This window comes from Haliaeetus albicilla, chromosome 8 (assembly GCF_947461875.1).
Source record: "Haliaeetus albicilla chromosome 8, bHalAlb1.1, whole genome shotgun sequence".
In the NCBI taxonomy this organism is placed as follows: Eukaryota; Metazoa; Chordata; class Aves; order Accipitriformes; family Accipitridae; genus Haliaeetus; species Haliaeetus albicilla.
The window spans coordinates 9,726,582-9,752,619 of NC_091490.1; the positions used below are offsets into that span (position 1 = coordinate 9,726,582).

The window sequence follows — 26,038 nt, forward strand, 5'->3', positions numbered from 1 at the left end:
GCAAGAACATCTTGCATAATAACATTAATTCAAACTCAAGATAATGCTAAGCTAAAACAAACAAACAAAAAAAAAACCCCAACCCCAAGCTCTTACCCCTGATGAGTTCAGCACCCTGCTTCCTCTTGAAGGTTTCCTATTCTCATGCTGTTCCAAATCTCAACTTTTTTTTTTTTTCTTTCCCTGCTGACCTCATGAGGACGCAGTCACCTTCAGGTTTAGAAAATGTTCCCTTTTCTACAGCTGCCAACTCAGTCGTGTTCACATGGAGACTAGAAAACTGAGACAGTTGTTGCCCCAAAGTGTTTGTCCTTGGCCAGAGGTTGTAGCTCCATCTGGCTTGCTGGAAAGCGCTCCCCTTCCCAATGGGCTGTGATTTATGCTCCAGCATGCTGACGTGTGTTGAAATTGGCACCTGTTTCTGCTGATACCCAGGGCTGGGAGTTGGAAATTCAGGACATATATCTTCATGTCCCCTTCAGCCGTTCTTGCTGCAGGAGCAGCAGTCTGGAAAGGAAGGGGCTGTGCTGGCATCGCAAGGTGTTAAGCTGGGATGGCTGAAGGAGTTAATCTGCTGCCTCACTGTAATATAATAGAAAGAAAAACATGCCTGTGGGGCTAGTCCATTTTACTGTGTAGCTTCAGCTGGTAATTAAAAAGAAACAGTTCAAAATTAAGCAGTAATATGAATAAAACCCCGAATTAAATACACCCAGGACATGTTGCATTTTTCAATGGGTGGATGCTTAGCATATCATGAAACCAGGCTTTTTAAAAAACTGTCTCAGGCTGGGTGCCTAAAACCGGGAGTTCCCCAAACCCTCCCAGAGCTTTGCCTTTTTCCGTGAGGGTGCCCCTTTCTTTGCAGCTCACTCGTCACCGGGGCCAACTGGTACGCTCTGCTTGGGGCATGTTCCCACATTCCTCCTGTTACGGTGGAGACAAAAAAGTAAAATCGAAACCCCAGATGGGCCTGGTAACAATTTTACTTGCGAGTCAAGAGCGCAAATGTGGTTTCAGGTTCTTGGGAAGGATTTCACGTGCCCCTTTTGAAGGTGATGATCCCAAAAGGAGGGACAATGTGCCCATTTGAGGTGGAGGAAAGCGATCGTGGGCACTGCCCTTCGGGCATCCTGCCAGGCATCATTTTGGGGAATGCAATTGGTGAGCAAAGTAGCAGGCTGTGACCTCCTCTGTGCATAGATCAGGCAGCTGGCTGCTCTTAAATAGAGTGGTGCAACCAAGCATGGTGATAATGTTGAGGTAAAGGCACGGGGAGCCGGGAGGTGGGTGGAAGGAGTGATAGGAGAAGAGGTATTTTCAACCACAAGCTTCCCAACTGGCAGATTTCCAGAAGATGGGAAGTGTCTGAGAAAAGCTCACCCTCTGCTCACCTCATTTCTTACATTCTTTCCCAAAGTATCTGTTACCAGACACTTTTGGGGGGTGTTGGACTTATCTGGGGTGACTGCTCTTGTTTCAGTGACACCTTCGGAGCAACGTGCTATAGCCCTCACGGCACCTCTCCCGGAGCGCTGCTCTTCTCCACAAACCTTCTCACAAACTTCTGGTGCGTGCAAAACTCTTGTGTTACATGGGGGGATTTCCCTGCCGTTGGGAGAGCATTTGGGTTTCAGAATATAGGGGTTTGCTATTGATTAGTAAGTGGTGAGATACCCACAGGACAGGAATAACCGAGTGGAGCAAGAGGCCAAGCCAGGCTTGCTGGGGTGGTGGCACAGGAAGGAACGGGGGGGACACCAAGGGACCTGCGGGAGCTGGGCTTGTAGCCAAGCCCAGGGCATCACCAAATAGCAGGGCTACATCCAGTTTGTCTTGCTGGACCACTGCCTGCTTTGTCTGGGTGAGAAATGTCACTGCCTTCCTCTATGCCGATGGGTTTCACCTGCTCTGGAGGTGGTACTTTAGACAGCCATCATCCCATATCACACAGTCCATCTTCTTCCTCCTTGTGGAGTTTGGTCCATTCATGGCAGTTGAGCACTCCAGCCTTTTGTCCCTGTAATGGTCTTTCTGATATCTTTTATGAGTCTGTTTAAAATGAAACCCAGTTGCCAGCTACTCAGCCCTGGAAGAACTGTTATTCCTCTGCCACAGATTAACATGAGGGGTGTAAAGAAAGAAGCAGAAGGAAACAATTTGCACTATCAGGTCTGACTTGATTAATATGGGATTTTTAGTTTACTGGTAGGCATTTCATGTGCAGTGTTCTGTTGTCTAGCAGGTTAACAGACCTCTAAGTCACATAACTGAATAGCTGAGGTGAGTTCCAGGCAGAAGGCATTTTCTTCTGAACCACTCTTGGTTCAGCTATAAACAAGAAAAAAAAATTGTCTCCCTTCAAGAGTGTGGTCTCATGCCAGAGGTATGAACTGATTTTACTGTCTGTTTACCTTTTTGTTGCCAAGATCTAAGACTGCAGTCCAGAATTCTAACCAGTGGCACTTGGACCTGCAAGCCGTCACTGCTGGGCAAGGTGTTGATTACTGGAACTTGTTGCACTTTAACCAGAAAACCACTCGCAGAATCAGACTGCTCAGAGTGTAACTCTTTTGGTGCAAATATTTAGCTTTTTAGGTAGGTTTAGTCATCAAAATTAATCTACTGAACTCAGTACAACTGAGAAACTAGACCTATGCAAGCATACTGGATGCGAGTAAATCCCACATACAAAATCCACAAAAGTCATACATTTAGGCTGCAAATTTAACAGAGGTAATTCTATTCCTTGCAGTGTTTCAGTTTTGATTAAGTTGCAAATCCTGCCTACTGTTATTTCTTAATTTATTTGCCTAAGCTTGAATTTGGGCATTGACCAAAGCAGAGAGTTATACTACAGAGTTACTGCTTGCTTACACCATTACTGGTCGGACATCAAGCTGAGTTATTGGCAAAAGAGACATGCTGATGATGTGGTGAGGGCATTGAAACTAAAACATCCTTCTGCTGTGTTGTGATGGGGGGAAAGGATGGAAATTCCATATCAAAGCTCTTTTTTCCCCCTCCCTTTCTTCTAAATTAATCTGGGCTCTAAGTACCTTTAGACAGTAACACAGTCACTACATTTAGAAAAGGTTTCAGATCTTATCCTTCTTCCAGTAGTGCCTGTGGTACAGCTGCTGCTGACTGCAGTTTACATATTTAAGACCTTGTTTTGGGGTGGTTTGACCTGTTTAAGGTGGGTGTGGTATTTATAGTATATGTATTGGGAATGCTACAGTGTTTCTAAAGTGCTGTCAAGACACAAATGAACTCCATGGTCTTTGTTGTCTTAATGACTTTGTGGAAGGGAAGACTTGTATCTAAGAGCACAAACTATAGCTAGCTCACCTGTTGTATCAGATAACCCACCAAACCCCCAAACAACTGCTCTCCGGGCTCTGAGTTAACAATTTCCCTGCCCTAGCCCCACTGAAGCCAGGAACTTTGTGCAGAAGCAATAGTATAGTAGGGTCTGCCCAGGGAACGCGTGAGAGCTGCTGTCAACCAGGAGAGTCCTCCTCTGGCTTGAGAAGGCAGTCTTGGGGCTGAGGGAATGGGGGTCTCATCCACATTGCAGTGCTTTCTGTCTAGAAATTTTCTGTTGTTTTTGAATGCCTTGATTCAATCAAAGCACAGAGAAAATAAAAAAATTACTTTCGCAAGGGCAAGTTCATCATGGGAACTTTGCGTAAAAAGCAGAGTCAGGGCGCTGAAGTCAAGCTGTTGGAAGTCAACTTCAGCAGGAGCGTTGGGTGTGCAGGGCTGAAGGCTGGAGCCCTGATCTCCCTGCAGCGTTCTCAGCATCAAGAAAAACCAGTTTTAGTCCCGAGGCTGCGCATTAGTAGCGCGACTGCTCTGCAGCTGGCCGTGCCTGCGTGTCACTGTTGTGGCTGAGCCGGTAGGATAGGTGGTGGTTAGGGGTTTCTCCAAGCGCCTCGGTCAGATTCAAACTGTTTTATTAAACTGGTTAATTGGCAGTTTGAAAGGGAGGGGGAAAAAGCGAGGTCCTTAGGTCTCCCTGGTCAGTGCCAAGCCGCAGACTGTTAACTACTCCTGCCTTTCAGAAGCAATAACTGCGGGTTTGGGGAACATATGGAACCAACTAGCCGAAAGGCTTTTATGAGGAGCTTTAACAGGGGGCACGGTTTGTGAGCAGAAATTCCAGTGGATGAGTTAATAGTTTCACTTTCCTTAGCTGTCCCTTTATAGGAACAACAACAACAAAGTCGGGCGCGTTCCTCCCACAGCCCCGGCTGTACAATGTGCCGATGCATCCAGGATTTCGTTTGGACACTGGGGGAGTCCTTTAGTAGATCCCTTGGGACCTGTCTTTTTGGAGCTATTTCCTGATGCTGACCTCATTAGGTGAGTTTCACAGCTCACTAATTCCTAGCAACAGCACAAGAGATTCAAGGAAAGGGGAAGCCCGTCTTCTGGAAACCAATGGAACTGAACAGATTTGGGCAAACACTTTTATTGCTTTTCATTAATCTGGAAAATCAGGGACTTGGGTTTTTCTTTCTTTTCTTTTCTTTTTTTCCCCCCCAGGTCACTATTTTGACATGAAACTCTATATTTGATTTTCTATTTGAATACAGAGAAGAGTAACAACAAAAGAAGAACCTCTGAAGAACGATATTTCTCAATATTTATGTTGCAGTTCGTTTTGAACCAAGCAGGAGAATGGACACTTCTTTTCCAGAATTGAAATTTGGGCACTGACAGGACCTAGTCGCTCAAACATTTCCAGTAATGCTTATTTAGTATTTGCATTATGGTGGCATGTGTCCAAAAGAGAGAGCAAAGGAAAACAATAGTTGCCTGCTCAAAAGCTGACATCGTAGTATGAAATTTAAGTACTTGTTTTTGTGGTATTGTTATTAATCATGGTTCTATGCAGGGGTCATCCTGTTACTCCAGCTACTGGAGTCCTGTGAATGCAATGTTTGTAGTTCAGCCTTCATAAGTTTAGGACTGCAAAGTCATTTCTCCCCCATCACGTAAGAGTGAAATTTATCTGAGCACCAAAGTTTGGCCTGAGAGTTTTCTCAGAGTTGCCTTTCATTCTCAAGTCTCCTGTATAGCAAACACACCAGAAGAACACAGGTCCATTTGTCTTCAGCTTAATACGAAACTTGTTTCTTCTGTTGTAATTCCTGAATTTGTTGTCTATTTTATTAGCAATATATTTCATAAGAAGGTTTGGGACTGCTCAAGTATTTTATCTGGTAATAAGGTTTCCTTGTGTTCTTTTCCAGTAGCCCCTTAGATGCCCCCTCGAAGCTGTTCTTCCATTGTGGCACCATTTGGGACCTTAGTCAGGTGAACCAAAGAGGTGGACCTGGCAACCTTTCCACTTGGTTAGAAAACCATAGTGTTGCCTTCTAGACAAGCTGATAGGCACAGAGTTGAGCTGCCGTCAGAGTTTGTCAGAAAATGATTTCTGACAAAGCATGTGAGCATTCAGGATAATGAACCAAAGTCAACTCACTCACCTATGCAAAAGTATTAAAAACGTAGAGCTGAAAGGATAGAGCTAACTCTGCATCCTTGAGCTGATGTTCAGTGATGATCGTGGCAAAGAATTCGTGTACTGAATAGCGTCTTAGAAAAGTAAGCATCTTATTTCTTCTTTCATGCCATTCAGGACCTTGTGACCAGAAGACCTTACAAGCAGCTGACATAAACCAGGCATGATGCTGTATTTGATGGGGGTTAACTTGGCTTTTGTTTTCTGGGCTTTTTTTATTCTCTTCAGCTTTGGACGAATGCCCATAAGATGGATAAGGAGAAATCTGTCCTGCACAAGGCTGTGATTTCTCCTCTTTAGCTATCACATACAGCACTAAGATGTTGCTGGCCTTCAGGAGCCTTCAAACATCCAGTCTGAAGTTACAGACTTGTGGCACAGTAAAACACAATAGGTGAATGTTTGTGAGAGTACCTTGGAACAAGTGGGATTTTTATCTAGCTTTGCTCCCAAAACCAAATAGAATGAACACAATTTCTGGTGGAAAGGCTCAGGTGTTCCTAAGCCCAGTGTAAGTACATGTCTATTCACTTCCCCTCTCTATTTGAAAAGGTGGCAATGCTTTTTTAGATCTGTTTCTGTGGATTGGGTTTACTTGCCTAAAACCTAAATCTCATTAAAATCTCACATAAAATCAAACCTCCAGCTCTCCCATGGGCTTGCAAAATGGAGTTCAAACTGTCCCAAGGCAACTTGCACAGCTGCTGATACCAACACTTTTATGCGATGCCAGCCTCGAGACCTTGAGACCCAATGCAGTTGTGTCTGCTTGCTTTATATGAGGGGTTTGGAGGTTTTCTAATGTTTCATCTTTTTGAAGTTGAAAGTTAAACGCCTTAAACATTCAAGTTGATTTATATGTGAGGTAGACTTTTGTAACCCATGCATTCCATTCACGTGTGACTCCTGGCTCTGTAATCCAGAGGCATGTAGGGGGGAAATACTGTTTCAGTGTCAAGGTAATCAGTAAAGCTGTTAGCTGTGGTCTTCACTGGACTTGTCTGGCCTCTCATCGAGGGCTGCAGCGAGCTTGCACAAGTGGCAAAGGCTGGTCTCTGCGGATTTGGTTGCAACTGAAGTGCCCAGGATCGTAGAGGCAAAAGAGCAATGTTTAAAGCGAGGCAGCAGCACAGATGCTGTTGGGTGATGGTGAGAACAGTTGGCACGAACATAAGAAACAGCCCGGTCTTTTTCACCCAGAAATGAAACTTGGGGTTCCTGCAGACTTCGCCCCTGCTGGGGATCCCTCAGTTGAAGTCACCAGTGATGCAAGAGCTCTTCCCTGTCCCAGCTCTGCTGCATCAACTCTGACCTTCCTGTGGCAGAAATGACGGCTCCAGCCCCCTTACCCCTGATATGGCCATAGTGTGTGCAAAATTGCTCCTGAAAAGTCTGGACCAGTGGTTCCTGGCACTGTGTAGGATTGGTGGTACCCGCTCTCTTAGGCAGTAAAAGAGGACCCATAGGTTTGCCCTAAGGGCTTACCTGGTGTCTCCAAACACCCAGATAAAATCTGTGTGGTGGGCTGCTGCTTTGCATAGGAGAATGTCACCGCTCAGATAAAAAGGCTTCCTCCCAGCATGGTGAAAACCCCTTTCTGTTGTCCATGGTTGATCGGTCACAAATGGGGGCCAGAGACAGCAAAATGGCTTTCGAAGCACGCCAGCGTGAGGACCATAAATTGTGCGAATAAAAATGCACTTTCCCAGAGCCAACATCATAACTTCCCATCACTTCCCAGAACAAATACTGTCTGCTATATTTATTAGGTGGGACTGTGTATGAGCAGTCACTCTAAGTGTGTTTATTTTGAAGTCATCAGTTGTTCAGTAATCTCAGGCACCTCCAGGAGATTTAACTCAGATAGAGGTTTAGGCTGAAGGTTGTGGGGTCACTGATACTAAGATAGAGAGAAGGAAGGGAAACAGTGTGGGTTTTGTGGCATTATCTGAACAGTAAGGAAAAATAAATTCAGGTTTTAAGATGGCTTTAACCTGGCTCTGAAGGAAATGGTCTACAAATCCAGCCAACGAGCAGGCGGCTGCGACCAGACCCCACTTCTCTTTAAGTTTCCAGTACCTAAGGGGGCCTACAAGAAGACTGGAGAGGGCCTTTTTACAAGGGCATGTAAAGGTACAAGGTGTAGGACAAGGGGTAATGGCTTTAAACTGAAAGAGGGTAGATTTAGATTAGATACAAGGAAGAAATTCTTCACTGTGAGGGTGGTGAGGCACTGGACCAGGTTGCCCAGAGAGGCTGTGGATGCCCCATCCCTGGAAGTGTTCAAGGCCAGGTTGGATGGGGCTTTGAGCAACCTGGTCTAGTGGAAGGTGTCCCTGCCCATGGCAGGGGGGTTGGAACTAGATGATCTGTAAGGTCCCTTCTAACCCAAACCATCTGATGATTCTATGCTTCTATGAAGTTTGTTTTGAGCCGCCCGACCAAAACCCATGGTGGTTATGGCTTGATTAAGCAAGACGTCTCTAGAAACCTGTTTAAGTGGTTACAGTTTTCCTTTAGCATATTCAAGTGTTTGAGTTTCTAATTTTAACTTCGCCCCTACTCTTGAGTTGCTTTTCAGGCAGTAGTTTGAACCCAGCAATGAGCTCCCCTGCAGTGGTGGCAGTGTGCTGGAGTTCAGCTGGTGGCCAGCATCACCCCTAGGTCCCAAAACTGCTCAGAGGCAGAGAGCAGGGACAAGAACGTCCTGACACTAATGAAATCTGGGGTCTGGTGCATGGGGGTCCATCTGCTGTTGTAAACTCTAAATAACTCATCCTCTCTCATGTGGAGTCTTTGGCATCTTGTAAGAAGTGAACTCGTACTGTGGGCTTTGCTGCAGCCCGGCATTTATTTTTAAGGAACATATAGGCAATCTTCTTTAAGACCTCTAACCCTCTGCAAACGTGACTGAATGACAGCTAATAGGTCCCAAATTTATTAGGAGGAGACAGACAGACAGACCCAGAGCATTAATGCACAGGACTGGTTTCCCCAGGAAGTCAGAGTAACAACAACAAAAAAAACCCAAACCAAAACCAACCAAACAAAAAAGGCATTGAGAGTAAACTAAGGATTTGTTTATCGCCGCCTTAATATTTTATCATAAACCACACTGTCTTACCTCAGGGTTTGTTGATGGTTTGTATATGCATGTGCCTGTGTGTATACATACTTTTGTATATAAAAATCCAGCAACATCTATTTTTTAAAAAATCAAAAATTAGAAGGATTTTACTAAAAGCATTTGGGGAAAACCTCTGCTCTCAGTTTTCCTGTCAACGTTTTTCTAAGCTTTTATTTTTATTAGCCAAAATGTTTAGAATCCCCAGGAAATCCTGGGATGAACCATTTCCTCTTCGAGCTGTAGCCCTTAGGGGAAAAAGAAAAAGCTCAGATCCTTTCAAAGGTTAGAACTTTTTCAAACAGTATTTTTTGCATATTTTTTAAATTAGAGAAAAACTAAGTAAGGAAGATGCTTAACTTCAGGCTATGGTCCTGGGAAAGATTGATCTCCTTGTAGAAAAGCCTGAAGAGACCCTTAGATCTGGGCAAGGAAATCTTTTGGGCTTGGATCTCAGTGGGGACCTGATTGCCAAAATGAGGTGTAACAAGTTTGGTTGAAAGACCATCTTTATACTCTTAAAAAGTAAATTAAAAAATAACATTTGCTTTTCCTCAAGCAATTTGTGTATGTTAGTTAGCATATAAGTTTTGTGTTAAGAGGCTGTTAATGCCCTGGAGATGATGATAATATTGATGATATTATTATTATTATCATTATCATTTAAAACTCTCAGATCATATTTGTTATGTACCTGAGGTTTTGCAGGAGTAAATCCAATTGACTGTTTCCTTCAGATACATTTCAATGGGAGTCATAATCTAAACTAATAAGAACTTCCATCCTGCAAATGCATATGTACATTGTTAATTTTAAACTCTTCTGGGGTTCACTCCTTGAAGTGGGTTCAGTTGCTCAAAGTTAAGAAGGTAAGTAAGAATATGTGTCACAGACTGCAGCCTAGCTGGGCCAGCTGGAGCTCAGCATGGGTTACTTTACCCAGATTTTGAGATGATGGTTATTCTTTAGGATGGATAGGTCACTGCTGTTATAAATGAGAGAAGCTGAAAATGTGGTGAAACATGGGGCTGAGGGATGCAGAAGCCTTTTCATGAAAAATAACACATCAATATAATTTTTCAGAACTCTGAATTTGCAGTCACTACATATCACTTTGTTTTAGGAAAAGTGCATTTGCTTCTTTATTTGTGACAAACTGTCTTAACTGCTGTTCCTCTGATTTATTCATCTACTTTTTATCAAGCTTCTTTGGAAGGTTCTTGGAAAGCTGAACGTAAAAAGCCCAGACTTCGTGGTTCAGTAACTGGTATAAATTACTCCCACAGTCTATCACAAATATTTTTATAGCCTTTTTGGTAATGCAAGGAAAAAAAAAATCATCTTTAAGGACAGTAATTTTCTTGGTTGCCTAAATTTATGTAGTAAAGAGTGCTTCTGCTTTTTTGGTATTTTCAGGTTTGGGATGGGGACGCTCGACTACTCTGCTGGGACAGTGTTACAATTCGGTATCTCTGTTCACTTTGCAAAAGGATGGGTGAAGGGGGAAAGACTAAAGGAGGGACACTAATAATGAATCTCCTAAAGTTTCTGCTACTAGAAGCATGCAGAAAGTCCCAATATAACCACTGGGACTTCAGAAGTTCAGAAGATTTTGATTTTTATCACAAACCTCCCAACGGAGTTTGGGCTTTGGATTTAAGCTAGCGGACAGGAAACACTCAGAGGCAATAGAAGTTTCCTAGTTTAGGGACTTTTTCATTCCAGTGTCTCCATGTAGCCAAGTAGTCAGCACAGGTAGCCTAAAAGTCCTCAGACCACGACCTCTGAGCAATATGTATGTGTTGTGAAGTTATACTTTATGTGGAATATCAAGAGTTTTATGAAAAGTTTTTCTGCTAGTAGGGAACCTCGCATCTGACTCCCCTTCCCGTTGGGAATGCCTAAAGACCAGCCCTTGCTACTGTGGGCCAGAATGGGTCGATGGACTTCAGGTGCAGGAGAGTTTTTCAAAGTTTGGCCTTTGAGGCTTTGCTGTTCTGATTCCTAATACCTTTTAACATCTCCCCTGTTTTTCTTGTCTGTGTTTCTACAGGTGCTGTTTGCTCTAAACCAAACTCTGCTCCAACATGAAAGCCTCCGCGCAGGAAGTTTGCAGGCCCCATATACCACTGAAGATCTCATCAAGCATTATAACTGTGGAGACCTGAATGCTGTCATATTCAACCATGACACTTCTCAGGTAAGCAAAAGTGTTGTAGATGGGCTGGCTATTTGAGAACAGATCAGCTGTTTTAATAGCAATGTCCCAGTCATCACTTTATACTCTGTCTCCTCTTTCCCCTCTTCCTTTTGATGCTCTGTGTTTTTTTTACACATGTGCCTCGTTTGCCTGGTGAGAGAGTGGGGTTTCCTTGGTATTGCTTGCACTCTGGGGAATCATGTTTAAGTTGGAAAAGATCTTTAAGATCATCGAGTCCAACCGTTAACCTAGCACTGCCAAGTCCACCACTAAACCATGTCCCTAAGAGCCACATCCACACGTCTTTTAAATACCTCCAGGGACGGTGACTCAACCACTTCCCTGGGCAGCCTGTTCCAATGCTTGAGAACCCTTTCAGTGAAGAAATTTTTCCTAATATCCAATCTAAGCCTCCCCTGGCGCAACTTGAGGCCATTTCCTCTTGTTGTATTGCTTGTCACTTGGAACAAGGAAGGGACTGCCTGGAAAACTTTCCTAGGAGTGTGCCTGAAAAAAAGTTAATTATGGATGTTTGTAGGGCTGTTGAACGTAGTCCCCTCATTCAGGGAGGGAAAAAAAATCTTTGTAATATTTGAGCTTATATATGAAGAGGAAGTGAACCTTCTGTAAATACTCTATAAAGTAAATAACTCCTCAAACATGTCATAATTCAATAATTTTGTATGTGTCTCAGGCAGCCCTTCGGTCTCTGTTTATCTTTGTTATCCAATGCTATTAAAAACTCTCAACGGAGCAAAAATCTGCTTTCCAGACCAGTTTGATAGTTCGTGGCAAACTCTGAGATTCTCATTTAATACGTGGGTTCCTCTTTCTCCTTTCCCGTTAATTCTGTGGAAACCCGGTCTTTAGATGTCATCTCCTGCCTCTCCTTTTTTTGATAAATGTTCCCAGGCTCCTGTCTCAGGTGCAGTGACTGGAGGGAACCCGTATAAACTTTGGCAGCCACAATATTATATATGTTTTGCCAATGAAGCATTTATATCATGATAGCGGTTTACCATTAGCGAATGCAAATCAAGGATAACTATGTGACTTCAAGAGGGAGCTGAGATAGGGTAAGCTCAGTGTATTGACTGAGACAGAGGTCTCCGAGACATCTTATCTTGCCGTCGCTATCTTGAGTTGCACAGGGCTCTGTAGGTCACTCGTTTCTCAGAGGAACAGTTGGGAAAGTGAGGAGGGCCCCAGCCTGGCTGTAAGGTAACAAAGTCTCCCAGCCACACTCCACAACCTGGGTGTTTTCCCAGAGGTCTTGTATGCCCCTCTGAGAAGTTTCGGGTAGAAATGTAAAAGACACCCAGCAGCAGCTGGAGCTGCTCTTCCGTGTCACCTATCACAGAACTAGCCTGCTCTCGACAGGAGCAGAAAGACATCAGCTTGGACAATCAGAGGACCTTAAATTCTAGAAAAACGGTCATGTCTCCTTCTCCCATCTGGTTATTATTTTCAAATAGTAGAAAGAGCGGTTAATGGTAATGAATGGGATAAAACCCCTTTGCTGTCCCAGTTAATCCAGTCCTAGAAAGTGAAGCATTGTTTTAGCGCTACTAAGCAGGATATAATGGGGTGGTTAATGTGGCAGTACTGAAACAGAAGTCTGTGTAGTACCAAAACTGCCAGAGCTGTTCATTCCGGACAGCCTTGCACTGAAAAGTAAAGGGAGAAAGCAACTCAGATAGGAATACATCTCTAAAGATGAGGCGTGTGTGTTGGAAAAGGTAGAGAGCTCGTGACTTTAGAGGGTCCTGGAGAAGTCAATGGTTGTAACTATTTCTGCAATGTCAAGGCACAGCACGTGAGATAAACACATAATGATTTTGGAGAAATAAATCTTGCAAGGTGTGGTGGTATATGTGCCATGGATGCAAAGAAAGGACTACTAGTAGGTAAAACCATGAAGGCAGTTCTGGCATCCAAATGTTCTGTGTCATCTTTTAATCTCTATCAGTGTAATCAGTAAAGCCTTTGTCCCTGAGACAAGTTGTGCCCGTTCACACTGGTTGCATTGACTCGGAGACATCTGTGATTTGTTGACACAATGTCCTATAACAGACCTGTGGGTTAGACTTGAGAGGAACAGATTGCTGTAAAAAGTTCTTTATTTCTGCGAACTGTTGGATCAAATGTGAGTTTAAGAACAGTGTTAAAGAAAGAAGAAAGAAGCCAATAAGCAATCAGAGTTCAACCACTGGTGTTAGTCATGGTCCCAGAGTGCACACAGTTGATAGAGATTATAACACTTACAGGCCATGGAAAATTAAAATCCCTATATGTATACTAGTCCCTGCAGAACTCTAAATGTTGTGGAGTATTTTCCTCTCATGGGTTGTTGTTTTTAATTTGGGTAAAGAGGTTTTTTGTTTGGTAGTGTTTTTATAAAACAGCTTTATACCATTTATTTTTAATTGCAAGCAGAACCAAATAGAAAATTAAAACCTAAAATAAACTCCCTATTCAGGTCAACTTTTGCTAGTTGTAGTAATTCCAAAGTTTATTCTGTGTGTTTTTTGCAAGGATGATGGACTCTTTCTGCCATAGAGAGTCTTTGCCGTTTGGTCACCAAATTAGATTAGCCTGGCTTAAATATTACACGTGAAGCATCCCCCATGGGATCTTTCTCTTGAGACATTTCATGTAAGCACAGAGATTTATCATGTGCTGAGACTGTATTGCAGGTCTCATCAGGTGACAACAAACGATTGGCCTACAAGTGCGGAAAACCTATAAATATCCCAAGTGAGATGTATCATCACTTAAACTTCAGGGTAGGTACCCATGCCAATCTTGGGAGACAAGAGTGTCACAGTGTTTTTTAGAAGGTGTGCCCATTCTTCCTTGATATCTAACTGCTGGCCCAGCTCTTCAGAGGTCTGGTGAGTCCTTGGAGCTGGTACCATTAACGCAACTTTGAAATATCACATAGAAAGGAACAGAAGACCAGGAATGGAGTTGTAAGACTCAGCCCTTATGTGAACGGTGGAGGTCAGGAATTCAGCTCCATCCCATGTGGCCAGGGAGACCTGCAGAAGGCTGTGACTCTCACTCTTTGAGGATTCATTTGGGGGCTGTTTATAAGGTTACTAGTGCCTGCTTGTCCCTTGGAGGTTAGCAGGAGCTGCAAAATAAAGGTGAACCTGTCCATCAGTTGCCTCAGTGCAGAGCCATTGGTTTAGGTCACTGTAATGAACTGGGAAGTAGCCGAGAAAGTCTAACATCGCTGCAGGGACAGTGGTGGTGGGGAGTATTTATCTCGGTGCAGTAACTTCCTAAATTCCTCTAGCGTGAATCGTGGGAGATGGAGCATCTTCAGTAGCCATCTGCAAGATGCTGAGAGGTCTTTAGAGCAAAACTCATCCTGGAGCGGAAAGAAGGACCAGAAGTGGAAATACTAATACAGTTGACTTGAGGTGTTACAGATTACTTTCCTGAGCCCCTTCAGCCTCCCCCAGGGAGTTTGGGAAATGTGCAGTTTCTCAGCACCAGACTTGTTGCTTCCTGCGATGTTTGGGAAGAGAGGGCAGAGTCCTTCTGGGACCGAGTCTGTGCCAAGGGGGTGCACGGAAGGGACGGTGCTGGGAGGAAAAGTGCAGGGAAACTTATTTCCTAGACGGAAGCAGGAGCTTGGGCACCAGGTCAGAGGACAGCTCCTTCGGCACCTGGGGACGGCACCGGGACCAGGACCAGCCCACGGAGATGCTGCCTGCTTTGGGGTTGGGAAGCCCGGCTTAGCCAGGGTAGGGTGCCCAAAGTGGAGGGGTGTGAGCTGGTCCCAAATCCCTGACATTTTCCTGTCCCAGAGCCATCAGCACTGATGACAGTGGAGGACTAAACAAATCCTTCTCAGTTTCAGTGGTGGGGTTTTTTTTTTATTTTATTTTAATTAAGAACAGTGAAAGGGGGAAACACCTCTGCTTTCCTGTGGTTATATTACATTCCTTTCTCTCTCTCTTTTTCTTAAATTTTGTTTCCAAGCACCATTTTTCCAAACGTATAAATCCTTATTTAAACTTAATAAAACTTTAAGGGGCTGAGTTTACTCAGACTATGACCCAAAAGTGGAGGAGGAAACATCTCTCCTTCTTCTACAGCCTTCTGCAAACACTTGATTCTCTTGTGACTTTTGCAGTCAAGAGGCTTATGTTAGAGTTTCTGGGCAGAGAGTCAAAATGATATGAAAGACAAAGTATTCTAAGTTAAAGATAGGATAGGCGTATTTTTTGCTCGCTCATTTTTTTTGCCTCAAAGAAGTCATACTTTCTTTCTCTCCTTTTGAAAAAAGTTCCCTACAAGCAAAAATGCATCGGATTGGATCAGTAGCTTTAACTTCTGTATTCTGTCTGGCGGTCTCACACGGGAATTGAGGTCAGTATGTCCAGATGTGTTAAAATGCAAAAAAATCTGTTAGTGCAAAATTAGAAAATTACCTACCTCCAGAGGATACTTTTTCTTACCTGAGACAGCTAAGGAGTTGCCTAATGACCTGAAGTCTTGGTGAAGAAAAAATAGGGTGCAGAACAATTTATCTTTTATTTTGCTCCCTAAGTCTGATGTAAAGGTCTTTAAACATAAACATTTGAGTTTGGGGTTCAGGGATATCTTGTACCAGTTACTTCCTGTGGTCAGTTTTGAGCTGTTCAATTTTTTAAGGACAATTCTGTAAAGCAGATTCATCTTTGCCAGCGTGGAATTAGCCGGTTCTGTGTTTCCTTGTATGCTTTATTGAGAGGAAAATTGAAAAGCCGAGGCTGAGATTTTTCTCCTTCAAGCTTTCCCAAAAACTATACCTGTGGTCTCCAGCCATTGTTTCTCCTCTTCTGTCCTCAGCCACGCTCCTGACCTGAGGGGAGGCTCCTGTCCGAGAAGATGGTTTCTCCTCTCTCATTGCTGATCTGGCATATCAGAGGCCTACAGCTACACTGCTTGCTTTATAGACAGTTTTCTTTAAGCCAGGTTCTACTGGTTGCATATTTGTTATTTGCCTGTCCCGTTTCGAGTTAACAGTACAATGCAAGAGTCATACTTGCCACTTATAAAGCACCTTTCATCTAGAGAGCCTTTATGGTTTGTGTGTTAGACTGTATTGAAAGCTTATGGAAATAATGGAGACTATTTCCATGCCTTCAGCAGGCTTTGTATGAGTCCCAGTGGGCTCAGCCATCACTGGATATCAAAATGAAGAAATCAAGTTAGGCCAGTGACTAACCCAGTTTACGGGCTTTCTGCTCACCTGAGTATAATGATCTTGTTGCCAGGAGAGGTAGAATCTTGGCTTCATCCTGCACAGGAAAGCAAGCTACGCAGTGAAGTCGCTTGGCGGTCACCACGGCCTGCAGACATGCCTCAACCCCTTCCAGGTGCTCAGGGACTGCTGTGCCTCCTTCTTCAAGCTGTGTCCATCAGAAACAACTGAGCTTTTTGTATAACTTACCAGAATGATGTCACCCATATCTTGAGTTGCCTCTGCAGTTCAAAATCCCACGCATTCATGTGGACATACAGATTTAGGCAGTGGGTGTTGCCTTTGAAAAGCATATGGTGGTCCTGCTAACACAACATTAGAGAGCCGTACGCTAACCCGATGTCAGTCGTCGGCCTCCCTAAACTAGAGAAGGTTTAGTCCCTCACTTCACAATGCACTTGCTGTTTATAAATAGCCAGGTTGTGTTGTGTACCCCTTTAAAAATGTTATCATCCTGCGTTTCAACCTGTCCTTTAAGATTTAAGGGTCCTGATAATTCTAATTACATCATTAACTTGCCCTGTTCTCAGTCTGGATAAAATACAACTGGATTTCTGGCTCACTTCTCAAATCAATGAGAACTATCTGTGGAATGCCCCAGCTTCAATAACTGCAGAAACACACAGCTGAGACCATTAGGTAGAGTGTTGAATGACAAGCAGACTTAATTTGTCCAAGGAATGGAGTTTTATCTAGGGCAAAGGAAGATAAATCCATAAACTGAAGGCACAGCTATTGTAATGTAACGCTTTGGAAGCATCTTATCATTTTCAGCTGTAACAAAGTGCAGGCGAACTGGCACAGCCTCTCGTTCTTCCAGGGAAAACGATTATAGGCTTTCCAGTGAAGCAAGTGCAAGGTTGTCCCGGGTGCAGTTTCTCATTCTGGGTCCAGGCGAAGGGTCAGTAACGCTTCCAGGGGCGTTCGTTAAAATGGCATTGATGGCAGTCCTGCTGCTGGCCGGGTGATGCTGACACGTGCGCTCATCGCCGCTTGTGGCCCGATGGTGAGCAGAGCACCTCTGCCGCCTTCTCGTCTTTGGGCCGTAGCACTGGGTGCTGCTGGAGAGATGTTGCCTTCCCGTAGTTCCTGATCCGCTGCGGTTGGGATCGTACTTTCTTTCCACTTACACCTGAGTTACAGCTTTGTGTCTTGGTATATTGTGAGCATTTGGAAGTAAAAAAAAAAAACCAGAAGTGCAGCCAAAACTTTCAGAGTCTAATTTTCATATTATGTCAGAACAGGATTCCAGATTGGAGCAATATTATATTTTGGCTTATGTGTTTCAGAAAATTGGTTGCAGATCCAGATTGTGAGAATTAAGTCTACTTGTTGATGACAGTGCTGGGGAAAACACTGCAAAGATTATTTTTTTTATTAATAATCTGGAACATGCCCAGATAATTTTCATGCTACAAGTTTTGCAAATAGGTTCTTGCTTGAAAATTTTCATTACATGTTTGCGTTTAGAGTTGTCTTACCTTGGAAGTTCCTTCCTTCCTCTTTCCAATTTCCATGGAGAAAGCAATGGGAGAGAAGAGAAAGTCAGAGAGAAACTGGAAGAAGACATTTAAAGGCAAAGATTTTTCTTTCAAAGACTGCTGCGTTATTAGAAGAGGAACACATTCACCTACAGAAAAGGGCTGATTTACATTAAAAAAGTTTAAGGATTGTTGACTACCTGTATTTATTAGTAAGGGAATAAACTATAAAAGAGTATGAAAGAGTGGTAAAAACATTTGGAGTTCAAGGTAGTAGCATGCTGCTTTCTGTGCACTGCTGTATGTTTGCTGTAAAGCATTTACTATCCCTTCTTTTTAAAGAGCTGGTTTATGAAGTGTTTCTTGGAAAGACTTGTTCAAGAGAAATGAAAAAGACTTGTTAGTTTTTTGAACAATATCTTGTTGGTTGAATGTGCAAAATGCTTTTTCTCCCATTGTGTTTTATCCAGAAGATGTCTTTGTCACCTCATTATGAGAGGGAGGGGAAGAAGGGGGGACAAGGGGAAAATCTGGTTGTCCTGGCTGACTTTGCAGGTTTAGTATTAGACATTATCTGAAAAGTCTGTGTTCTTGGGTACTTCTTGACACAACATTTCTTGGTCTGACATTATTACTGTGCATTACCGAATAGCAAACATCATCGATCAGGTTCTCCAGTGTAAACTGGTTGTGCTATCTGATGGTGACTTCAGACCTGGATCTTCTCTTCTCTCCTCTGAGAGAGTTGATTGCTGATAAACCCGAAGTCAAGACTTACACAGTTCCACCAGCTTAGATGCAAAGAAATCAGTTTCAAGGATAACTTAATTTGTCTCTATTTCACTGACTTCATCTGAATTATTCCCTATTTTTCTCCTGACTGGTCCCCATTCCATTTCTAAATGCTTTCTTGGAGACGTTCTGCGTTTTTATGTCCTATACTAGACCCCTCAAACAACCCCACCTTAAAAAAAAAGTAATTAAAATTAGTTCAAAAGTCATCATCCAAATCGTTCCAGATGCCAGTGTGACTAGAAAGCTTCAGCTGGTTGGATTTGGAGTAGCCTGGAGTTTTGCTAGGACCAAACAGGAGGGCAGGGACATCTCCACACAGCCCTGCCTTGTGGTGTCAGCTCCGGAGGTCTTGTGTCCAGCCCAGCTGCTGTTGTGTTATTAACCAGCTTTTTGCTCCCTGCCAAGTTATGTGATATTTTGCAAACTATATCTTTTGGATCACACTTGCCTTAGGTTAAAATCATACTGCAAACTTCACATAAGCATTCAGGCTTTCCCTAGCATTTTACCAAACAGGGGTGGGAAGAAACTCACGGAAGAGCCCTGAACAATATATGTTCAAGACAACCAAACCTGAGTTTGTATCTGCTACTGACCAGCTGTTCTCTCACTGTGTAACAGAAGACAAAATGAAAAATACCTTTCGAAAAAAATTGCAATACTTTAATAAACCAACCCCAAAACCAAACCTTCTGGCCCCAGTTTTTTCACTTTATTGCCCTGCTTTGCCCTTTGATCAGTATCTTTACTTGGGTGTCATGGCAATATAATAGGTGATGGTTTTAGTGTCAGAACAGAAAAAAAAATATTCTTTGTCAAAGGAAACAAAGCATTTGGAAGGGAAGTAGAAAAACTTGAACTTTTCCATATGTTTGTAAGCTCGTGAAAGCTGGCCTCAAAAAAAATCCCAATGTTTAAGGGGTTTTAAATGGGGCAGGAGTATCATTAGGTAGTTAAGATTTACCCTCCCCACTGAAACCCAAACCTTTATTTGCATACACTGCAGGCTTGTCATCCTTATTCAATTAATGAACAGGTCGCTGTAATCTGGTCCTAAATATACACTGCATAGTTGGGTGAAGCTTGCAGAAAGGGGGCCGGGATCATTGTTCTGACTGTGTTTTGTTAAGACTTCTTTAATCAAAACATTCATTCAGATAGAGAGGCCGGCTGCATATTTTGGCATCGCTACCGAGGGGAGCAGGGACGGGGTTGGGGTGGGGAGGGAGGCCTGGGGGGAGGGGTTGGTGTTGCTTGCTTCTCTTTTTTTTTTTTTTTTTTTTTTTTCCTAAGTGCTTGGAAAGCAACTATTTAACTGGTGTGGAAAAACAAATAGAAAGCATACATGGAGGTCATGACTTCACAGGGATTTGTTGAAAGTCTTTTTTAACAGGATAAAAGTATCACCCCCCAAGCTGTTTGTGAGATGCACAGCCCATCCCTGTGGCCTTTCTGCCTTTCCCCCCTTACCTTTTTTTTTTTTTTTTTTTTTGAAAACATGCTTTCCCTCAATCCAAATGTATGGGAGGAGAAGGTAAAAGCAGGCAGGGCACATGACTGTCATTTGGCCGGGTGCCGCCTGGGAGAACAGCAGTGGCAGGACGGGTTTGGGGCTCCCGGGAAGGGTTTCCACGCAGGTGCCGTAGGGGCTGAAGCTGCAGGGACAAGGGGTGTCCAGGCATTCCGGGGGCTGCAGCCCGCTCTGCCTGCAGGCACGTTTACACTCAGGCCAGCGATGACTCCTACAGCTTTTGTGCCACCTGCAGAGTTGTTTTTTAAAAGTATCATGCACTATCCGTAGAGACTTCACGAGCTTTCAGCCTGCTTTCGCCCTCCACATCTTCTCCTATTTGTAATTTTTCTCTATTTACAAACTTAGATGCTCCGGTGGCTCATAGACCTGAGCGCTAGGCAATTTGAAACTCAGTTTTGAAGACCTCCGTTTTCACACTCAAGTTGCCACGCCATGCTGAGAGGTATCCAAGCTAGCTTTAAATCGGGTAGGCCAATTACAGAAAGCTTGCTGGTGTGAGCTGCAATTTATCTGCCACATACATGGCCTCTGAGCAGTAATGTGAGTGGGCAGGGATTAGCTCACAGCCAGAAGTTGCTCCCCAGAGCTGGTCCCAAAAAATGTGCTTGCTCTTACACTGGCTCTCCTTGTACTCTCAGACTTTCTTTCCTCCCTCACTTCCCTTAAAGCAAAAAGCATTTTTGCTTTTTTTTTTCCCTCCAGCCTCATGCAGGTATTTTCTGTGGGTTTCTGATGCGCTACAATATTGGGTTTGTGAGAGGAGACTCTTCTCCTCCTCTTCATTGCTATTCCCAGGGAAAAGGGTCCAGGCAGGCTGCTGGGGCCACTAGCCTTGTGCCTCTTTCCTTTGAGGTAGCAGACGGAGGAAACAACGCGTTGGAAAAGAGGAGTTGGGCTTGCTGGCATGGGGGTCTGAGACACACCGACTTCAGCTGCCGCCCCGTGAGCCTGAACACCCCCCCACGGGATGGGAATGGGGACCTTATCAGTGCAGCACAGCCGGCGAAAGGAGTCGTCAGCCTTTAGCTCAGAGAGGATTAGACGTGCTTAAGCAGAGCAGTTATGCTGGAAACTGCAGCAACGCATCCCAGTTGCAGTGAATCGGAGCCAGAAAATAGTTCAGGGTTCGTAAGCCCCTCTCCGTTAGGCCCCTGGTTTGTAAGACCACGCTTTCCACCGAGGGAGAGCTGGCCGTCCCTTTGCCTTGCGGTATTTCAGGGCTGTTCCCTGCTTTCGGAGGTTTGGGACACTACAGACTCCTGCTAAGCTAAGGGACATGATGGAAAAATCCGTTCCTGCCGTGGAAATGCTGAGTTGGTGCAAACCCGAACAGTATTTCCCAAAGGGCTCCGTGGCATGGGGATGGCTGTGGCTGGACAGCATGGCTGGTGGGCAAGTGTGGGTGCGAGAAGTACAACTGGCTTTTTGATGTGCGCCCAAAACTTTCCAGTTTTCGGCTGCAGTGAGAGTCGTCCCTGGGGAACTGCTCTGCTTTCTGCAAAGGGGTGGGAACAAAACTGGATGAGCACAGACTGGGGATATGTTTAAGCTTTCTGTGATTTTAAATCAGTCTGAGTCTGTATCTGAGTTTGGTGTCAGGGTATGCTTCTAATAAACCATTTTAGCAGCCCAAAATCCACCAAACTGACATAACTATCCCGACCACGACTGCCAAAATGTGCTGGATGTGCCTGTAATATATTCTCAAGTCCCATCTTGGGTAGATGTTTGCCCTGGGAAAGGGAAAGGAGTGATGGAACTGACTTATCCCGAAGATCAAAGACTCCTTTTACAGTCCACTCAGGCTTTTAATATATACTTTACATTTTGGTGCTTAAAAGAAAGCAATAATGGGTTAATCATAACATGCTTGAACTGGACACCATTTTGCAGAGCTCCTTCTTTGTTTCCCTTTTCCGTAACAAGCTGGAAGCTCATCTTCTTGGCACCTGCCAACTTTGGGCTTTAGGCTAAATCAGATTAACCAGACACCCCCCTTCCTTGGCTGCTGAACGTCTCCGTCAGGATGGAAACTCAGGAGTGCTGGAGGAAAACCTCTCAAGTCAGCAGCAGCGTTCGTCTATGCAGCAGCCACGTCCTCCTCGTGACGAAGTTTGTTCTCGCAGCCCGTTCACTTTGCACTATTTGAATCCTTCGTATCAGAGGCTGCAGTAAGTGGATATTGCTCTCCCAGATGCCAGAGGGGTCCATAAATCAGAGGGAACAGGTGTCTTCCAAGTCCAGAGCAGTATATTTTGCTGCACCGCAGTAAAAACCACACTGCCCTGTCAAGGCTGGTTAACGGGAGGGTATCCTCCCTTCATAAACGAATGATAACTTGAGCTCACATGTCAGCCTCTGACCCAAGAAGGGCTGGTGTGAATTTAGGGCCATCCAGTTTGTCGGAGGAGCCAGCGGGTTTCGGGATGCTGCTTTGGCTCCCTGGCAGCCCCCATAAGCTGCGCTGTCAGCTCTTGAGATCCTTATCTTGCATAGTGCTGTCAACCGTATAAAAGTTCCTGACCTGCGTGGTACAGGGGAAATCCTTCAAAGCATGATCCCTTACTTGTCTTCTGGCCTCTGCCCACGTAAAGCTCATAAACTAGAAGACTAATAAAAAGAACCCAATCTTTATCATGTTTAAAAAAAAAATTAATATAGCATGATCTGGGAACAGCTTCCTGCTAACAACTGGAGATAAGGATTACTAGCATGGAGGCTGAGCCCTCCTGTCAGGGAATGATAGATGGGGTTTGTATTGAGGTGCTGGACTGGAACTGGGGAAGCTGATGGCCAACAGAGACGTCCCTTGTGACCCTGGGTGTGCCTCCTCCTGTTTTCTCTGTTCAGCCTGTGAACGCTCTGGGGAGAGGAGGAGAAATAAGGCATTTTTCTTATTAAGAGGTTCCCCCGCAAGGATTAGTGATGATGCTGTACTTGCGGCGGTCTGGAGTTTGGACGCTGCCCGGGAGGTGAGGCTGGAAAGCCATTAGTTATCTGCTGATTAGGAGACAGTGAGAGAGAGGCATCTCGGAAGCCGAAAGGGTTGACCAAGGTATAGGAAGATAATGACAGGAAAGGTTTTAGGATCACTGTATTTTCCATGGCAGGGGTTGGCTTCCCATTTCCCTATCTCTGCTTTCTCTTCTCCCTCTGCAGATAGACTTATGGTTGAAGAGCCCCTCTGCCTGCAAGCAGGCAAGAAAGGGCATGCAGCCCTTTATTCTAATGTTGGTAGTATTGGTTTTTCATTGACATCATCTTACAATTTGAATGCACATTCCAGAAATAGGCTAGCATCACTGGAACAGAACGAGGCTAAAAAAGGTTATCAGAGGATTGGGAAATGTAGTATATAGGAGTAGGATCAATAACACTATTCCTCCACATCTGATTGTGATTTGATACTGGACTGAATCTAGAGCAGCTCCACTGTAGCCAATAGATCCAAAGCAGGGAAAAAAAAAGTTAACCAAAGTTGATGGTGCTTATATGTGTCCAAAAAAATTATTTGCAGATAGCTATTCACACACTCTGGCATCGTGCCTCTGCCCAGAATAGTTGTCCAAATATAAAAAATAGTAAATAAGAAAATGTACTTAAATGTAGTCCGGTGTTTATGAATTTTCAGCTGAACTTTGGCAGTAAGCCCTAAACATGATAAAAGACTCTGCACCAATATATTTTACTTTTCTCTTCTTTTTTCTTTTTTTCCTCATTTCTTTCTCTGTCTCTGTAGACAAAGCTGACAGCATAGCATAGATCTTGAGATACAGCTGATGCATTTTTCTAAGCTAAAGTATGTTGTTAGCTCTTATGCTAATGATTGCAGCAGAATCCCAACCTCCTTCCACAAAGTATTTGTGGGAAAGGAGGTTAATGCTGAGCATTGTCTTGGACTTCGGATCTTCCTTTGGGTCCTTCAAAAGCTGGATTCAGCCAGCGCCTTGTATGTAACATCAAGTCGGAAAGTCTTGCTGTCCCCATTTTACAGATGGACTTTTGAGAGACAGGAGGAATAAAGCCAAATGCTTCAAAGATACTTAGTGGAGGTTAAGCGCTGAATTCCCTTTGAAGGTCTAAACCCAAATGGCATGCTTGTGATCATGCAAGAGATTTGTATTGCCCATGGGAACAGAACCATTTTTTCAGGGTAGTGTCATAACCACTCCACAATCCTTCCTCTTTCTTCTTCCTAAAGCTCCCACTGACTTCAAAGGTGAAGAATTATGGCCCACATCCCACAGCACTGTGAGCTCGGACGTGTGTGCAGAGCTTTACCCACACATATATTCCATCAGGGATACTGACTCAAGTAAAATTACACAGGCAGTGTGGAGAGGAAGAAATTTCTGCAAGGCTGGGACTTAACTTCTTTTTGTTCTCATATTCTCTTCCTTTAACCTCAAAAGCTTAAGAAATGCAGGGTGTACCTAATGACTGAGTTTGGGGTCCACCTATACTGTTCGTAGGAGAGCCATAACCCAGAGTAAATAGGAATAGAAAAAAGGAAGAGTTCTAGCTGATTCAGTCAAACAAAATATTCTTTATTTTGAACACCTCTGAATGAAATATATTATTGAGTTTCCATGGGAAATATGTAGTGTGTGTATTTATATATATATACATATATGAGCTGGTTGGATTCTCAGAAAACTGCATGGCTTGCAGAGACTGGACAGAAAGGATCTATTTGTCATGTATATTCACTACAAAGTGAGCACACCCCAGGTGACGGGTAGCACTGTGTTTTTCTGCTGATCCAACTGCTGCTCTCCTAGATGAGCAGCAAAATTAGAAGTTAGGATTTCTCAACAGTCACATCATCCACCCCACTATAAATTTAAATACTAGTAGCCATATTCAGCTATTATCAGGAGGTCAGTCCCTCACCCATTGGCAAAGCAAATGTCTCATCCATTCACTCTCAGTTCAAAATAACAAATACTTATCGTTAAAATGTTAAAATTAATTTTTACACTGAATGGAAACAGAAATATTTGATAAAGTGAAACAGGGAGGGCGCATCCCTCTGGTGCATTCTTTAGTCCATCCTTTTAAAACAGCAGATTTTCTTTTTTCCAAAAAAACCCCTTGAATTCTGGCTGCAGTTAACAGCCTCCTAATTGCGTGTCACTGTTTCTTGACTTCCTGATCCCTGTCTGGTGGTTAGGAATCCAAAGGGTTTCTTAAATCAACAGGAGCAGCTGCCTCCTTGAAGCCAGGCATGGTGTATGTCACCGACTGTGGAAAGCAACTGCGATACAGGGAGGAGCGGAGGTGATTAATGGGGCCAGTGTCGTAGCTCAAAGTGTGGTTGCACTACTGTGTACAGGCACACTTAATTCAGTCATTTATCTTCTGTCCTCTGCCACACACACGCAGAAACATACGTGCATGTTTTATTTTTGCCAGTGATGGAGCAGTCATTAGAAATGCAGGAATGCACAAGGTGCAGCAGGACCTGTAGCTGATGATGTGCCTCTAGAGGTGATGCCTGCCTTTGTGTTGTTCCTTGGACAAGCGTGAGAAATGTTGACAAAACTCAGTCCTTGGTTTTATATTTCTCTCTCTGCCATTGGCAAACTCTTTCCCACAGAAGAGAAAGAAAGAAAGGGAGGGGAAAAAGGTAAGAAAATGACTCAATTTTGTGGACTGTATTTTAGATTAGATAAAGAGGAGGAACAAACTGGAGGTTGAATGTGGATGTAGGACTGCAAGTGATGGCGCTGCACAAGCTGAAGGAAGGTGCTTTCCTTCTTGGCAAAGACCCTCTTGGCGAAGGTCTGAACACAACTTCTGTCCTTGGGCTATCTAGACTTCCAGCGGGAGAGCTTTCCCCTGGTTGGAGCGGGATGCACAAAGCCATTCGATCCCCCAGCCCTGCTGCTCCTGCGTTGTGTAAGAGCAGGTTGTCCTCACAGGCAATGCCGTACCTTTCTTCCCCCAAAGCATCTTAGGTGATTGGAGACCAGGTCCCATCAGTTCCCAGCCTTCACTTCCCTTCAGCCAAAAGCGAGGAAGAAGAGACTGCTCTTTTGTGGGTGTTGAGCCTTCAGATGTTCCCAAATAATTTCACCTTCCATTTCAGTCTCTGAAGGCTCCCTTGAC

At 44.0% G+C, this 26,038-nt stretch overlaps 1 protein-coding gene across 1 annotated transcript in view; it reads left to right on the forward strand.

Annotated features, from left to right (window-relative positions):
* TRABD2B (TraB domain containing 2B) overlaps positions 1-26,038 on the forward strand; it is a 298,587-nt gene that overhangs the window by 150,319 nt on the left and 122,230 nt on the right. Inside the window, exon 3 of the mRNA XM_069788792.1 lies at positions 10,711-10,857. Coding sequence (XP_069644893.1) covers positions 10,711-10,857 — 147 coding nt within the window. The remainder of the gene's footprint in view (positions 1-10,710; positions 10,858-26,038) is intronic.